The sequence below is a fragment of the Mustela nivalis genome, assembly GCF_964662115.1.
Source record: "Mustela nivalis genome assembly, chromosome: 1".
NCBI classification, from domain to species: domain Eukaryota; kingdom Metazoa; phylum Chordata; class Mammalia; order Carnivora; family Mustelidae; genus Mustela; species Mustela nivalis.
This window is the reverse complement of record NC_139020.1, coordinates 122,290,409-122,307,603: the sequence shown is the minus strand read 5'-3', so window position 1 is coordinate 122,307,603 and position 17,195 is coordinate 122,290,409. Positions and strand designations below refer to the sequence as shown.

Below are 17,195 nucleotides of genomic sequence, written 5' to 3'. Positions count from 1 at the left end.
ATCCTGGAGTCCCGGGATCAAGTCCCGCATCGGGCTCCCAGCTCCACGGGGAGTCTGCTCCTCTCTCTGACCTTCTCCTCGCTCATGCTCTCTCTGTCTCTCTCAAATAAATAAATAAAATCTTAAAAAAAATCACCTAAGTAATCTAACAAAAAAACGGGATTTTTATAAAGAAAGACTTATGATCTTAAATGTGAATACAATCAGATGTAAATTAATAAGGGAAAATATTCTGTTCGTGGATGCAAAACTTAATATCGTAAAGCTATCTGTTCTCCCACAAATATATAAAATCCCAGGAGGATTATTGGAGGGAAGATGGACAAGATTCTAAAATTCATTTTGGAAGCATAAATACTATTAGCTCAGTTGGTTTGAATAAGAAAAGCAAACAGGAGCCCCCCTACCTTGGGTCATGCTGCAAAGCTACAGTGATTAGTATGGTGTGGTGCTGGCAGGAAACAGGCACTCAGACCATGGAGTTCCTTGCCAAGTCCAGAAACACACCAGAGTACACATGAGAAGCTGACATATGAGAAAAGTCGCTTCACAAATCAGGAGGAAAGATGGAATTTTTTTTTTCTTTTTCTTTTTTTTTTTTTTTTTTAGATATGTGTTATTTAAAAATTGTCTTAGTGAGAGTTTGGAGAGAAATGAAATTCTATACCTATCCTACCTGCTATAAAACTTTCAGACAGACTGAAGACCTAAGTACAGAGCTAAAATATAAAGTCAACAGATTAAAAACATGAAATAATTTCGAGAATTTGAAGTAGGGAAAGAGTGTTTTAAAAGGCCAATTATAATGGAAAAAAAGACTCCTTGGTCTCCAGGGAGAATTGGTGCTGAGTAGTTGTTCAGTAAGTGTCTGCCTCTCTGATGTCATTCCCTGGCCCAGGACTTACTCTGCAGCAGTCACAGAGAAGGTGGCCTGGCTCAGGATTTGGCTCACTGGGGAGTCCTGACGGGTGCTGAGATTCAGGCAGAGAGGAGCCAGCCGGGTGCCTGAGGCAGAAGAGGCTGACTTGATGATCCCTTATTTTCTTGGCCTGAATTGCTCTCATCAGGGCATTCAGACTTGTTCTCTAGAGGAGTGTCTTAGCAAGGAGCCTCAAACACTAGTGTGGCTGGCCAAGAGAACATGAAAACAGTGCGGGCCCCGGGCACTCCGCTGCTGCCCACACAGTCAGTGTGAGTGTGGGCCACTCTAATGCAAGGGCTGGGCTAGTCATTGATATTTCACAACCAACTCTGCCGGATCTCCAGAATCATGCCAGGAGCTGGTTAAAAATAAATTGCAAGGCCCCACCTGGAAACACTCTGATTCAGTAGGTGTGAAAGGCAGCTCAGGAATCTGAGTCTGGGAGTCTGACTGGCTCCCAAATGTGGCCAGGATAGGACCTGCCAGGCTGGATCACTTTTCCAGGGTGCAGGAGATCAGAACTAGCTCCCCGTGGTGCAGAACCTCCCCCTAGGTCCTCCCCTGGAGAGGTGTGATAGGAGGTGGAGGGGATATACATATCAGGTGTGCCCAGGGGCAAAATGGGAGTACAGTGGTCAGGATGGAAAGAGGAGAGGGAGGGGTCCAGCCAGCTGGCTTGGCAGAAGAGGCATAAGGGTGCCAGGGAAAGCCCACCTTTCTCCTCTGTGAGGGTCCCACTCCCTGCACCTTGGTATGATCCTGTACTAGAATGGTTTGTTAATTGCCTGCTTCCTTTACTAGCCTGGGAGCTGTTGGAAGGCAAGAAGCTTGCATTCATTTATGTGTTCATTCATTCCACAAATATTTATTAAGATAGTCACATGCTGGGGTCAGGCACTAATAGGTCAGCCCACTAGAGCTTACAGGCTAGTAAGGAGGAAGGCAGTAAGACCCAGCAGCTCTAAAGAGGTCTATTAAAAGCCGCAATGCAGAACTGGCAGATACCTAGTAGGGACACCTGTCTCTGACTTGAGAGATCAGGAAAGGCTTCCTGGAAGAAGTGAAGTTGAAGATGGTGATGAATGGAGCAATCAAAGAGATGGGGATGTCAGTTTCAGCCCCACATGGAGTTGTTCTGTCAGTGCTGGGACGAGTGATACAGAGCAATGAAAGGCCTCAGCTCCCTTTGCCTCTTAGGGGCTTGGAACCTAACCCAGGGTGGCAGCAGCAGGGAGTGTCTGGTGAATAGGCTGCTGCTCCCCAGTGAGCTGGATGGGCCAGCCGTAGTTCCTGCCCACTTCCCCCAGATCCCTTTCCCCTCTTTCCCTTCTGTTCCTATGGCCTGGGCCAGCTCCTCCTCTGGGAACCAGGCAGTGATTTTCCTTTAGCACCTGGGAATATTAGATGTTTCTTCAAGTTAATATGTATCATTGTCCAGAACTGGGGAAACTGAGGCTAGAAGAAGGGCTGGATGTTCTGGGAGTCCCAGAAGCACTGGGCTTCTCTGACTTCTCAAGGCTGTTAAAAACTGCTCCTAAGGGGTTAAAGCCTCTGCCTTCATGCTCCCAGGGTCCTGGGATTGAGCCCCACATCTGGCTCTTTGCTCAGCAGGGAGCCTGCTTCCTCCTCTCTCTCTGCCTGCCTCTCTGCCTACTTGTGATCTCTGTCAAATAAATAAAGAAAATCTTAAAAACAAAAAACAAAAAAACAAAAAAAACTGCTCCTAAGAGGCATCTGGGTAGCTCAGTCAGTTAAGTCACCCACCCTTGATAACGGCTCGGGTCATGATCTCAGGGTTGGGTCATGATCTCAGGGTCGTGACATCTAGCTCTGCACTGGGTTCCACACTCAGCAGGGAGTCTGCTTAGGATTCTCTCTTCCTCCCTCTCTCCCTCAGCACCTTCTCCCTACTCCAAATCTTTTTTTAAAAAGTCAGATTCCTAAAGGAATTAAATTACTCTATACTCCTGGGCATAGTGTTCTATGCCAGAGTCTATGTTTGGGCCTTCAGGGCACCCCCAGAGCTACCCCAAGGCCTGGTGTGCACTAGGTATGTGAACTGAATGGACATGTTTCCTTTCCTGACCTTGGGAGGTCCTCTGCCCACCATGAATGTGATCCTGAGTTGGTCTGTGCTCTGAGGACTTGGCAACAGAAATGGCCATTGCTGCCATTTTACTGATCACGTTTTGTGCCAGGCACCAGTGGTCTTGCCCATTTGTCCTTGAAAACCTTGGGGCTGGGCTGGGGTGTCTATGAGAAGCTCAGCAGATACTGGTGGAGATTGAGCCTCTGGCAGGGAAGGGATTCAGAACTGTCAGAATCAGGTCGTGCAAAGGTTAGCTGATAGGATCGTCACCCCCTCACCCCTCTGCCCAGCCCCTCGCAGCCCGCCCCCCTGCCAGGCAACCCAGGGATGTGGCTGGGGGCTGTGACTTGAAGGAAGCTCCCTGTGTGAGAACAGGATCTGGCCTGCTGGGTAGGGGTGCTCCCCATTCTCCTGTTGCCTAGGCAAACAGCATGATCCCCTTTCCAAGCCTTTCGGATTGGCAATTGTTACCTTAGGAATCACCACCATCCTACCTGCTGCTAACTGAAAAAAGCAGACAACCACGGGGCACCTGGGTGGCTCAGTGGGTTAGGCCGCTGCCTTCGGCTCAGGTCATGATCTCGGGGTACTGGGATCGAGTCCCGCATTGGGCTCTCTGCTCAGCAGAGAGCCTGCTTCCTCCTCTCTCTCTCTCTGCCTGCCTCTCTGCCTGCTTGTGATTTCTCTCTGTCAAATAAATAAATAAAATCTTAAAAAAAAAAAAAAAAAGCAGACAACCAAACACTGACCTCAATTTCTGTGAAAACTACATATGCTTATTTCTATAAGAGGCTGGAAGGAGACACTTGTTAATGGTGGTTGTCACTCAGCACTCTCCGATAAAAATGTCGGGGGTGGGGGCACCTGGGTGGCTCAAGTGGGTTAAGTCGCTGCCTTCTGCTCGGGTCATGATCTCGGGGTCCCGGGATCGAATCCCGCATCGGGCTCTCTGCTCTCTGCTCAGCAGGGAGCCTGCTTCCTCCTCTCTCTCTCTGCCTGCTTCTCTGCCTACTTGTGATCTCTCTCTCTGTCAAATAAATAAATAAAATCTTGAAAAAAAATATGTCTTTGGGGTCCCTGGGTGGCTCAGTGGGTTAAATCCTCTGCTTTGGCTGGGGTCGCGATCCCGGAGTCCTTGGATGGAGCCCCGCTTCGGGCTCTCTGCTCGGCCGGACCAACTCTGCCTGGCTCTCTGCCTACTTATGATCTCTGTCAAATAAATATGTGAAATCTTTAAGAAAAAGAAAAGAAAAGAAAAAAGTCTTTCCTTCTGCTCACCTACAGTTTTCTAATTTCTCTCCAGAGGCCACGATTACTTGTGTCATTAAAAGACTATGGAGGACGGAAGTGGCAATTAATTGTGTCATTAAAAGACTAAGCAGGACGGAATTGGCGAGGAGCGGAGCCGGTGGGGATTCCACATTTCCCCCCCAGAAGGCGGGGCTTATTTGCATAAGCAAACAGGGGGTTCTGGCTCCGCCCTTCCAGCCTCCTGGCTGCTGGGTGCAGTCTGCCCAGAGCCGCCTACCTGCGAGCCTTGGGGCATCATTGGTGCGGTCTGGCCGCTTGTCACCTGCCCCACCGGACAGTGTGCCCCAGGGCAGGGCTGGCCAAGTCTCCTGGTCGGTGCCTGGCGAGTGCTGAGCGGGGGTGGGGAGGCAGAGCAGAGGCAAACGTGGGGTGGGAGCGGGAACCGCTGGCTTCGAGGCAGGGTCTGGGGGATAGGGGGAGGCACGGGCTGAGTCTGACTTACCCTAGCGCCTTCTGTTCCCTAGATCCACTTCCCGGATGTGGAGCGGGTCGAGTGGGCCAACAAGGTAAGGCTGAGGTGGGCCTGCCGGGGCCGGCCTCCTGGGCCTGGTCCCCTTGGTGCCCCTGGGCTCAGTGACCCCACCCTGGATGGGAGCTGTGCCACAAAGGCCTGCTGGCAGTAACCCTCAGGGTTCTTCTCCTTGCCAGTGACTCTCTTTAAAAAACAAACATCTTTCTTTAGCGTGAAATTAATGCACAGGCAGAGCAGAAATGTTAGAAAACACCAGGAAGTATAGAGAAAAATGCAGCCCGGATAAGGAGATCCGGCCAGGAGGCCAGGATCAGGGCCTCCCAGGAGAGGAGGGTGGTATCTCACCCCAGCTGCCCTTTGCCTGTGGCCAGCCGAGATCTGCCTCCAATGACTCGGCACCCTCCCACAGGGTGACTAGCCTTTCAGAGCCGGTCCCTCATCTGCGTGGGGATAATTATGGTCCCTGCCTTGGGAGGTTGTGAGGATCCCTCAGGTAATGAAAGCGCCACAGGGCCCAGAGGTCAGGAACACTGTCATCATCAGTATGACCACTGTTGTTGGATCCTGCTGGTCACACCCTTGGGGCCTGCTGCGGGAAGCCCTGGGAGGGCCTGGCTCTGAGACTCCTGGTCTGGCCTTTTCTTACAGATGAGGAAACAGAGTCTGCCCCTGCCTGATGAGTCCAAAACTGTCTCCTAGATGTGGAAACTCTAGTTCCTTCCCACCCACTCAGGTATCCTGATTCAGGACTTTTTCTATAGAGACCTTGCCTCTGTTCGGTTGGAAAAGTCCATAGCAGGAATGACTTGAGTTTAGGTATAAAAAAGGACTTTCTGATGGTTTTTGAGCCAAGGCCGATAGTCTCGTGTTACCAGATATGTCATTGCCATGTGGGTCAGAAGCTGCTCCCAGCTGGCAGACAGAAGTTGGAGGAAGTGCGGACTCCTTTCAGATGAGTCACCTGGTTTCTGTGGACTAATGCAGGGCCCAGGGCCCCTGGGACAGACCTTGTTCTTCCTGCCTGCATGTCCACCAGTTCATGGGTGCACTTGTATGCTCTGTCCTTTCTTGCATTGACAGTGAGTCGCACACAAGGTGCTGGGGACTTGTGACTGGTTGGACCAAGCTCCTGCCCTCTGCTCAGGGCATGGATGGCGATACAGTTGTGTAGACGGACTCTACATGGGGGTACTGCTTGTGTCCCAAAGAACTTTGTGCTCAAGATGCACTCAGCAGACCACAAAGCAGGGAGTCAGGAAGATGGGACCAGCCCTAAGGGGGCTCTTAATAGAGATGGAAGTGGTAAAGCCCTGAAACATCACTGCCTCAGGCTCCTCTCATGATGGGTCTGGGGAATGCAAGGTGCATCTTGTGAACTATGACCCAGGTCCAGGAGAAGGAAAGGGAGAAGACTTTGCCCCAGACAGAACTGCTGCTGCTGCTCCCTTCGTACCCCTCACTGGCACCCCTCCTCCCCACGTCTCTTCCCCACCCCCCATGGCACCTGCTACTTGTTGATTACACCACAGTGTTGCCTTTGATAGCTTCTGTTTTAGCACAGAACGAGAAGTTTCATAATACTATGTTTAGTGACTGTTTCATGGTGCTCTGCAAAAGAGCACCAAATCTTGGGTTCCCACTGCCTGGGCAGGTGTGAGAAGCACTGCTGGAGTTATGCGATGTCTGATGGACAGATAGACGGATAGGTGGGTCAGTGGGTGGGCAGGCAGGCCTGTGGGTGCTGCAGCGTAAGGGCCACGGGACCCCCACGCCTGGGTCAGGTTGTCCTGGGCAGGCCTGGATCTTGTTGGGGAAACAGACCTGACCCCCAAGAGCCTCCTCTTGGCACAGATCATCTCTCAGACCTGGCCCTACCTGAGCATGATCATGGAAAACAAGTTCCGGGAGAAACTCGAGCCCAAGATCCGGGAGAAGAGCATCCACTTAAGAACCTTCACCTTCACCAAGCTCTACTTCGGACAAAAGGTGGGTGATGTCTCAGGAGGGGGAGCCTGGATCTTCCATGTAGTCTTTTCCCTGTCCCAGACCCTGCCTGCCTGAAAATACCCCAGGGGACCTCCCCATGTGCACTTTTCAGCCTCTTGGCCCAAGTGTAGACCCCACACCCCCAAGTCCCAGCACCGCCATCCTTGCAGGTGCAAAGGAAGCCTGGGTTAGAACAAAAAGGAAAGGTGGGAAACAAGTCCACTTTTCTTGAGCCAAATTTGGAAAACATGCTGTGCAGTAGAAGCCAGTCAGATAAGAAGATGTCCAAGTATGGCTTGCTGGGGCATCAGCGAGGAAGAACAGATATCCACACGGGGAGACAGTGCCCCAAGGTAGGGGAGAGTTCTCTACCAGGTGATCGGTTCTGTTAGTTAGCATCACAAGCCCGGCACTAGTTCTGTGAAGCTAATGGGCGACCCAGGATAAAAGAAGTTTGCTTTTGACATACCCAACATCATGTCTCTCCCTATTGTTGACAGCTTCCTACTCCACCCTTTTGCCCCACTTCTGCTGCCCCATTGGTGTGTCTTATTTTTGTCATTTGGCTCAGTCAGTAGAGCATGTGCCTCTTGATCTCGGGGTTGTGAATTTGAGCTCCACATTGGGCATTGGGTTTACCTAAGAAGAGCTGCCTCCCACAGGCAGAGAACTGCCTGATGTCCACCCCTTGGTAAACCAGGTACACTGGCATCTGCCCTGCTGGGGGACAGGCAGGTGTCAGGGTGCAGGCCAGCCTGCCCCACTGGCTACCTGAGTGGGGAGCACAGCAGGCATGCCTGGCCCCTGGAGATTCTAGTCTGTGCCTCTCAGACTTGGCCTGGACTGGTCTGTCTCAGCATCTATGAGTTCCTTTATTCATTCTCTGCTTCATTCATGTCCGCATATGGAGCATGGCTATGTGCAAGGAGGACCCGTAGGCAGAAATGGGTGTGACTTATGCCCCTGCCTTTGGGAAGGTCAGTGTTCTGTTATAGAGACAGACACCCAAACTGGTGGGCCACCCCATGGCATTGTACTCACCATGCTGGAGGAATGCATGAACTCGGGAGTGGAGGGGTGCAGGGGTTGTGGTCATCTGGGAGGACTGCTGGGAGGGATCCTGCATTTGGACTCAGCAGGCTAGGAGCTAAGCAGTGGGTGGACCGCTGTAGAGCAGAGCCGGATGCCTGTGGGAGGTGGTGCTGCTGGGAAGCCATCCCTCACCACAGCAGAAGCAGGCCCCACAGTGGTCCCAGGCTGCGGGTGGTCCCTTACAGCGCCCCAGCCTCCTCCCCAGGCTGCCGCTGGCTTTTCTGGGTCTTTACCATCTAGGCCTTGGTAGGTCTTGGAGGCCAGGGTACAGCCAGGTGCCATGCGGCCTGAAGCTCCTGTGATTGGGGGACCCTCTGAAAGAAAAAGAACATAAAATTTAAAATGTAAAACCAGGACAAAAGTGAATATTAAATAAATATGAGAAAGAATGGGAAAATACGAGGCGCCTGGGTGGCTCAGTGGGTTAGGGCCTCTGCCTTTGGCTCAGGTCATGATCCCAGGGTCCTGGGATCGAGCCCCGTGTCGGGCTCTCTGCTCAGCGGGGAGCCTGCTTCCTCCTTTCTCTCTGCCTGCCTCTCTGCCTCCTTGTGATTTCTGTCTGCCAAATGAATGGATAAATCTTAAAAAAAAAAAAAAGAAAGAAAGAAAGAATGGGAAAATAAACCACAGAAAATTAAACACTTAAAAAAGCTGACATACGGGGCGCCTGGGTGGCTCAGTGGGTTAAAGCCTCTGCCTTCGGCTCAGGTCATGATCCCAGGGTCCTGGGATCGAGCCCCGCATCGGGCTCTCTGCTCGGCAGGGAGCCTGCTTCCTCCTTCTCTCTCTCTGCCTGCCTCTCAGCCTACTTGTGATCTCTGCCTGTCAAATAAATAAATAAAATCTTTAAAAAAAAAAAAAAAAAGCTGACATACCACACATATCACAAGTTCGGGAAAAACCACGTGATGATTTTAATTAACTGCTCAAGTTGTCCCTGTACTACTTTTTTCCCCTGAATCTGTGGTCTCTGTACTTTTTGATAAGCTTTTCATGTGACAATGCATTTGTAAATGTCATTTTTTTTTTTAAGACTTTGTTTACTTGAGAGAGAGAGAGAGCGCGGGAGAGAGCTCGTGCACACAGAAGGAAAGGGAAAGGGAGAGGGAGAAGCAGGCTCCTTGCTGAGCAGGGAGCCTAATGTGAGGCTTGATCCCAGGACCCTGGAATCATGACCTGAGGCCAAAGGCAGACACTTAACTGACTGAGCCACCCAGATGCCCTGTCAATGTCACTTTCTAAGGAGAGAATAGAAAGATAATGGAATCTTCTCTAGTATGATTGATTGAATTTTTTTTCTCCAACATTTCATTGTGAAAAATCTCAAACCTGCAGAAGATGTGCCAGTATTATGCCGTGGACCGTTTGGATTGTATAGCCACTAACCTTTTGCTATATTTGCTTTAGCACATATCCACACATCTATTTTTCCTCCTCATCTTTTTTTTAATGTATTTTAAACAGATTGCAAACATTAGTGGCCTCCACCCCAATTACTTCAGCATGCATGTAACTCAAATTCAAATGATACTTCTCTTTTATTCTTGGTAAATACTAACCAGAGCCCATTCCAGTGCCCACTAGCCTCCTGATGGGAGGCAAAGAGAGAAGTGAGGTGGGGGAGATCACCTAGGAGCTCAGCGCTCAGCCCTGGTATGGGATACTTTAATTTCTAGGGTCAGCTCCCCTGAGCTAGGGACCCTGCCTTCTTCTCTTGCCCTTGGGGGGCCAACTCCTACTCATAGGCCAGAACTATTTAAGTGCCACCTCTTCCAAAAATCTTCTCTAACCCTGGCCTGCCACAAGGAAGGTACTCCTGAAGTCCCCCGACCCCTATGTGACAGCAGGGACTGCGCCTCCTCATGCCCTCCCCCACCATTGTCTCCTCTGCTGGGCTTCCAACCCATGAGGGGAAGCTTTAGCCTGTCTTGCTCCTTACCTTGTTCTTGGTCCAGTGCCTGGCACAGAGCGGGTACTCTGTAAATATCTGTGGTAGGAGAGAGAGAGAAGGAAGGGTACACATTCTAGGGAGGGAGGTATCATAGGTCTGAGGACAGACGGGCCACAGTGTGAATTTCTCTTTTTGTGCCCCATCCCAGAATTGTGGTGGTCATGTTATTGCGATCAAAGCCCAGTGCCGGGCAGGGGCCGGCAGCCACCCCTTGCTGCGAGATCCCTGCTCACCCATCCCTCTGGCATCTCTTCCAGTGCCCCCGGGTCAACGGCGTCAAGGCACACACTAACCAACGCAACAGGAGACGGGTAGTCCTGGACTTGCAGATATGGTGAGCCATTTTGCCCATGCGGGCCAGGTGTAGGGTACGGGGTATGCCGTGTGAGAACAGTCAGCTTGAAGATGGAGTAGTGTAGTTTATGTTCTGATTTGGGGTGGGAAAGCATCTCACAGCGCGCGTGCACGTGAGTGCACACACACACACACACACCCCACCCTGGGCAGGAGCACAGGGTCCCTGCTTGGGACAGGAAAGAGTATCAGGAGAATGGACAGTCCCAGGGAAGCCACTGCTGGTTGACCCCTCAGCCTAGGCCCAGATTGTCCCATAAGAATTGGCACCAGGTAGGCTCTTGGATACCAAGGCCCAGGCAGCAGAGTTTTCTTGGAGGTCACAGCTAGTTACCTGGATGCTCAGACCAGCTGCCTTAAAGAGGATGTGGAAAGAGGGAGCAAGTACAACAACATGATGTGGGGACTTGTGGTAAGGCCCAGGGAGCTCTGAGCACAGGCTATGAGATCCGTGGGAGAACTGGACTCTGAAGCGTCAGGAAAACAAGGATGCAAAGATACATCCTTGTGTCTAGTTCAGTAGGTTGGGCAAAGGTACCTCTTCTGAATGATGTTTGTAGCAAGCTGGAGTCTGAGAAAAGGGACATTCAATCCAGGTAGTCTTCCTGGAGGTGGTAAGGTTTTAATTGTGCTTTAAAGGAGCAAGGATTAGGGGTTCGTGGGTGGCTCAGTCAGATGAGAGTCCGGCTCTGTTTTGGCTTAAGTTATGATTTCAACAATGGTGGGGTCCAGCTCTGTGCTCAGTGAGGACTCTGCTTGAAGATTCTCTCCCTCTGCCCTTCCCCCATGTACTCACTTGTTCTCTCTCTCTAAAATAAATCAGTTTAATAAATAAATAAATAAAGGACCAATGATTAACTCTGAAAGTTCCAGAATGTTGCATTCCTCTCCAGTGTCTTATTTTTATAGCCCAGAGGCTGGCACTGAGAGCATATCGGGTAGATAGGAGTCAGCTCTGGGAATACCTGTCCCCATCTGGGGGATGTGTGAAGATGATGGTTATTGGGCACGCCTGGCTCCAAGGTTCTGCCACCAGATCCACCAGGGTCCTCTGGCACACATGTAGCTTCTCAGCCAGCTCAGGCTTTGGGGGAGGCCATAGCCTGGTGATGCTTGGCTCAGGGTTGGTGACTGGATGCCTGAGCTTGGGCTGTATGGCCCGGGGCAAGTTTCCTGGTCTCTCTGACTGGTGGACCTGCCTTTCCTTTCGGCCTTCCTTCTTCCTCCCCACTTTCAGCTACATCGGGGACTGTGAAATCAGTGCAGAGCTGCAGAAGATACAGGCTGGTGTGAATGGGATTCAGGTATGTGGAACCTGGTGGCACTGCCCACCCCCTTACCCCCGCTTCCTGCCCCTGGGGCGGGAGGCCGGGCAGGGGGAAGCAGGCTCACACTGGAGCAGGCAGCAGGGAAGGGGAGGACACCACACAGGGACTGATCATCCCAAGACTCCAGGCCTGAGGTCACACGGCTGGAAAGTGGCGACTGGGCTTTACCAACCTTCTGCTTGGCCCTGTGGCCCCACACCTGCCTCTCTAAGAGTCCCCCTCAGTGGGGCGGGAAGGGAGACGTTCTATTTATGGAGTGATGCAGAGCCAGTGCTTAGAAACTAGGTGGACGGAGGAGGGGGAAAGAGCTTATGGCAGAGGTGGCGTACTGGCACCAGGGCCTGCCTGGCTGGGCTGGCTGGAGATTGGGGCAGGGCTGCAGGCCCCTCAGGCTGGAGCACTAGCGGATGGCAGGGGCAGCTAGCTCATGGCCCTTGGTAGCCAGCAGAGGAGTGGCAGCCATGTGCAGGTTTCTGTCCCCTGAGGTGGTCCTGACATTTGGGGGTGGCATGGGCATGAGCAAGACAGGTGGCCTCGGCTGAGTACCGGTGCAGGGAGAGGCTGAGGTCCTGCGTGCGTCCTCTGTGCCCATCCAGTTGCAGGGCACGCTGCGGGTCATCTTGGAGCCCCTCCTGGTGGACAAGCCCTTCGTGGGAGCTGTGACCGTGTTCTTCCTTCAAAAGCCGGTGGGTGCCAAGGAGAGTCCTAGGCCTGTTTGGGGGAGTAAGCACTCGCCTGCCGGGCCCCAGGTGCTAATGTGAACCCAAGAATAGAACTGCCTACACCAACCTAGACCCGGGTACCCCACACTCCTCATGTCCTGTCATCTTAGGCGGCCTGAGGTGCTCCACTCTGCTCTAAACCCAAAAGCAAGAAATAGCTCGCAAGAATGGCTTGCCCAGGTCACACAGAGGGTCCAAGGTGGAGGGGAGTGTGTCTCTGAGACCTCTCAGTCCGGGCCGGCCTGTGGCCCTGTGCACAGCCCCACTCCTGTGTGGTCCCAGCAGGGAGGCGGCAGACTGAGGCCTGCGTAAGACTAAGAGGTGCCCTCATTTGCCTGACACCCCCCTGGAGGTGCCCCCCACAGTGGCTGTGTTCTACCTGCTGGTGGGCGCCAGGGGCTTGGCCAAGGGACTCAGCCTTGGGCTTCTGGCTTCTTCCGGTCTAACAGCCTCCCTCTGCCCCTGCAGCATCTGCAGATCAACTGGACAGGCCTGACCAACCTGCTGGATGCACCAGGAATCAAGTAAGTGCGCTGTGGGAACGGCGGGCAGACCCCCAGAGCGGGGCCCTCAGTAGTGGGCAGCCAGTGACTGGAGCTGCCCAGCGGCGGTGCCCTCCTTCCCGGCCCCTGCATGTAGACTGGGGCTGGCACCAAGCTGGCCCTGCTCCGGAGGGAGGAGGGGTGGTGTGTTTGGAGGGGGAGCAGGAGGCCGGCAGTGCTGCCCCCAGAACATGCAAGCACACATTCAAATGCACGGGCACACGCTGGCCAGATGAGATGTCCTGGGGGAGGCCCTGGGGCCTACCGAGAGCACAGGCTCTGTAACCAGCCCCGGCCAGACCAGGCTCCAGGCTCGGTCACTCAGCACTGTGTGATTTCAGACAATTTCCTGTGCCCCTCTGGGCTCTTCCTCCCTGAAAGGGGAGCCTGCTTCTTCTGTGTCATGGTTTTGGGAGAACACTCAGGAGTGTGCGGTGGCACAGTGGGCAGGAACACGCATGACGTCCTCCTTGCAGCTGCACTCCCCTCCCCCAGCCAAGTGGGTGGCGAGAAGCCCACAAGGCCTCACCCAACCATGGTCACAGGGAGCTGCTGTCACAGCAGAGGCTAGTGAAGAGAAGCCGGTCTGGGAGATTTCACATTCAGGGGACTGGATCTAGGGGCTGCTGCACGCAGGGCCTCAGGCCCCCAGGTAGGAGCAGAGGAGGGCTCTGACCCCACATGGACCCAATTCCCCATGAGGGAAGGATGGTTGGACTGACCAGGGCAAGCTGGGGCTTTCCGAGGTCAGGCACCTCCCCTGCCTGCAGGAGGGACCCCGGGCTCCCTCACTGAGGATGTTCTCCCCCCATCTTGGCCCCCTGGATTCAGAGAATCCACTTGTACGTGGTGTCGTTCAACAGATGTTTACTGAGTATCTAGTGTGTGCTAGTCCTGTTCTCGGCACTATCCCTACTGCTCTACTGGGGAGAGAGAGTCAGGCAGTAAACAGAATTTTGATGGGATGTCAGGGAGTAGGAGGGCCACGGGAGCAAACACTTAGGTAGCACTTACTGTGCACCGGGCACCATTCTCTGCACTTTCCGTGTTTTAACTCCTTGTAACAACCCTAGGAGGTAGTGTTAATATCCTCAGTTTAGAGATGAGGAAACTGGTCCAGAGAAGTCAGCAACTTACCCAAGGCCTCACAGCTCATGGGCGATGGAGCCAAGATTGGCACACAGGCTCCAGGTCATCCCTCTTAGCTACCCCTCCGTGATGCCTCAGAGAACAAAGCAAGATGGGGAAAAGGGGTGGTTGGGTGCTGTCAAAATGTAAGCCCCTCCAAGCCAGGCAGGCTGGAGTCAGGGCTGGTCTCTCCCAGGCAGGGCCCAGCCCACCAACTCTGCTCCTGGTTCCAGTTCTGGGGCTGGGTGGCGGGGCAGGTAACCTGGGGGAAGGCAATGCCACCCCTCTACAGCTGGCCATGCCCATGTCCCCAGTGAGGTGTCAGACAGCCTGCTGGAGGAACTCATTGCTGCCCACCTGGTGCTGCCCAATCGTGTAACTGTGCCTGTGAAGAAGGGGCTGGACGTGACCAACCTGCTCTTCCCTCTGCCCTGTGTGAGTACCAGCACCAGCCACGGAGCACGGGGCCTGGGACTGACGGATGGATGGGCCTGCAGAGGGAATGCATTCTCAGATGACAATTGTCTCTGTCCTGTGAGAGCATGGCTTCCTTATTCTGTTGGAGGAAGACTGAATCTTGAGAAGGTTGACTGGTTTGCCCAAAGCCACCCATCTAGGGAGAGGCAGAGCCCAGGTGGCATTCCTTCCTGGATCCTGGTCCCAGCTGCAGCCTGGGTTGGGGACTGTGGGTAGTTACCCCCGTCCTGAGGAAACTCCAGGAGGCTCCCATCCTCTCTTCCATGAGGCTCTCCTGACTCCCATCATTTGGGGGTGGAAAGAATCCCCAGGAGAAAATATTGAGTCAGCACAGGATGGGGGGCTTTATTATGTGCTCAGCCCCACTGCCCCCTCTATCCTGGGCCCTGATTGGGAGGCCTCTGAGGACAGACACATGGCCTCCCTACAGGAGGTGCCCTTCAGGACTGGCAGTTAGGGCTCAGGAGAGGGGGACGTGCCCATTTCACCATCAGCGCAATGTCAGAGGCATCGGTCTGCTGCAGCGGCACACAGGGGAGGCCTGGGCTGTCCAGGGAGACAGAGTACAGGCGTCCTCACAGCCTTGCCATAGTGATGTGGGCTTTAGCCCGCACTGCGTGGGGCAATCTTAGAATAACAGTTCAATCCCATCACCTGCATCACCATTACTGAAAACAGTCTGTCCTTGGGGTAGATTCCCAAGATGTCCTGGGAAGCTGCTATGATTTAAACTCACTTGGGATAGTTTTGTGTATTTGTGACAACTGGCCATGAATATTTACACTTAGGTTTCATTCTATTTCATTCTATTTTCTATTTTTAGGGCTTAATTTTGACCATAACTTCCTTTTACCACCATGTAAAATATTTGCAAGCTTCTAAAATCTAATATAAAAAACAAATTCTGTTTCAAGGAGTCTGACTTCTATCCCTTGTTCCCTCCACCTAACCACCACCCTCCTCCTTTAAGTAATGGTTTATCCCCCCACTGTTCCTTTTCTAATATGAGCAGTTGTGTGCATATCTAATTACATTCCCATTCCCCTTCTCTGATGGATGGCAATGAACTACAGTTTTCTCCACCTTGCTTTTATCACTCCATACGTCACGGGCACCACTCAGTGACAGCGTGGACAGGGCCCTTCTCCTCACAGCCGCACTGTACTCCACGGCGTGAGTGTGCTGTGTTACTTAGCTAGTTCTGATGGACAGTGAGTTGTGTCAGTCTTTGACTATTACCAATAGTGCTGTCATGAGTAGCCTTGTATGTGTCTTTTTATATTTTTACCAGTATCCTTTGAGAACTAGCAGTGGGATTGCTGGGTCAAAGGATAAATGGAAATGTATCTCCTGGTATTTTTTTCTTTTACTTTAATTCCAGTATAGTTAACATAGAGTGTTAGATTAGTTTCAGATGTATAGTAAAGTGATTCAGCAGTTTAGCAGTTCCTCAGCGCTTATCATAAGTGTACACATATCTACTGATATTTAAAAAAAAAAAAACGAAGAAGAAGAAGAAAAACGGTTCCAGGCAGGAGCCCTTATTGGCCCCATGAATTGTATTTCCTAAGTCTTGTGGTTTGTTCTGCCTCAGGACAAAGCTGAATGTGGGGATGGAGTGGGAGTCAGTGCGGGGCCTTTATGAGCACAGGGACCCCACTGCCCACAGCAGGCAGTCCCCACAGGGGAGAGTACCCCTGGGTGTCAGAAAAAAAAATGACTTCAACTTGGTCTACATGCATGTTATTGGGTGGGGTGGGGAGGGTGAGGAGTATAGGAGGAAACCTCCTCAGATGGTGGTTGTTGGCACAGGAGGAAATGGCTGCAGTTAAACAAGCCAGTCACATGGCAGATTGGAGCCAAGTGAGGTCAGGAAGGCCAGGAAGGGGGACCGGGCATCATGATGCAATGGACAGAGCCCTGGGCCCTGATATCACTTGCTGTATGGCGAGGAGATTGCCAGATCTGGCTTCTGTTTTTCATCTGAACCTGGAGCAAGTGAGATGGGACTGGGATGATGTCTGATGGCTTTGGCCCCAGTGCTGTGGGCCTTGAGGGCTGGCACAGCTCAGGAAGCAGCTGTGAGCCCTGGGCTGGGGCATTTTCCAGGGAGTGATCAGAGTCCATTTGCTGGAGGCCGAGATGCTGGCTCAGAAGGACAGCTTCCTAGGGATCCGAGGCAAGTCAGACCCCTACGCCAAGGTGAGCATTGGCCTACAGCATTTCCGGAGTAGGACCATCTACAAGAACCTGAACCCCACCTGGAATGAGGTATTTGAGGTGAGGGTCTCCTGGCTACTTTTGACGCCCTCCAGGCTTCATGCTGGGTCATGCTGGGTCCGAACGAGGGAGGGCCTCACGTACCCATGGGCAACAGTAGGCTAGAGGAGTGGGCCGATTTCCCACATCCACCAGGCTTCCAGAGGGGGGCTGCTGTGGCCCTGCTGGAGGGAATTCCCACCTCCCTTCCCTACCAGACAGCTTGAAATTTTTCAAACCAGAGGAAAAGACAGAATCTGTTCTGCCCAGATCCTCTCAATCTCCCCTGCCAGAGCCTGACACCAGGAGCTTAATGTTCTCCCTTAAATTCACCCACAATTGCTACTACTTGAAAGGCAGTACACACAGCCTGTTCAGTGCTCCAGAAGCTGCGAGTCCCATGCAGAACACACAGCAGCCACCATCCCGAGCACCCACCCAAATCCTCCCCATCCTGCAAGAGGACATTATTCCATTCTTAGAGGTGGGATTCTTCAAAAGCACTGGAAGGCAGGAATACACCCAGGGCTCTGCACTGGCAGGTGGCAGAGCTGGAATTTGA

The 17,195-nt window shown here is 52.6% G+C and overlaps 1 protein-coding gene across 10 annotated transcripts in view; it reads left to right on the top strand.

Moving 5' to 3' along the window:
- The window catches only part of ESYT3 (extended synaptotagmin 3), a 73,031-nt gene that overhangs the window by 38,616 nt on the left and 17,220 nt on the right, over nt 1-17,195 (top strand). For 8 of the 10 annotated variants that reach the window (XR_014300521.1, XM_082690465.1, XM_082690466.1 and 5 more), the window contains exons 2-9: nt 4,787-4,828; nt 6,646-6,780; nt 10,081-10,157; nt 11,415-11,481; nt 12,102-12,191; nt 12,696-12,751; nt 14,212-14,332; nt 16,484-16,654. Coding sequence is in view for 9 of the 10 variants with exons in the window: in XM_082690460.1 (XP_082546586.1) it covers nt 4,787-4,828; nt 6,646-6,780; nt 10,081-10,157; nt 11,415-11,481; nt 12,102-12,191; nt 12,696-12,751; nt 14,212-14,332; nt 16,484-16,654 (759 nt within the window). In the remaining variant the exon portion in view is untranslated. Of the gene's footprint in view, nt 1-4,786; nt 4,829-5,442; nt 5,528-6,645; nt 6,781-10,080; nt 10,158-11,414; nt 11,482-12,101; nt 12,192-12,695; nt 12,752-14,211; nt 14,333-16,483; nt 16,655-17,195 lie in introns of all 10 variants that reach the window. The other 2 variants (XM_082690464.1, XM_082690463.1) reach the window with 1 other exon arrangement.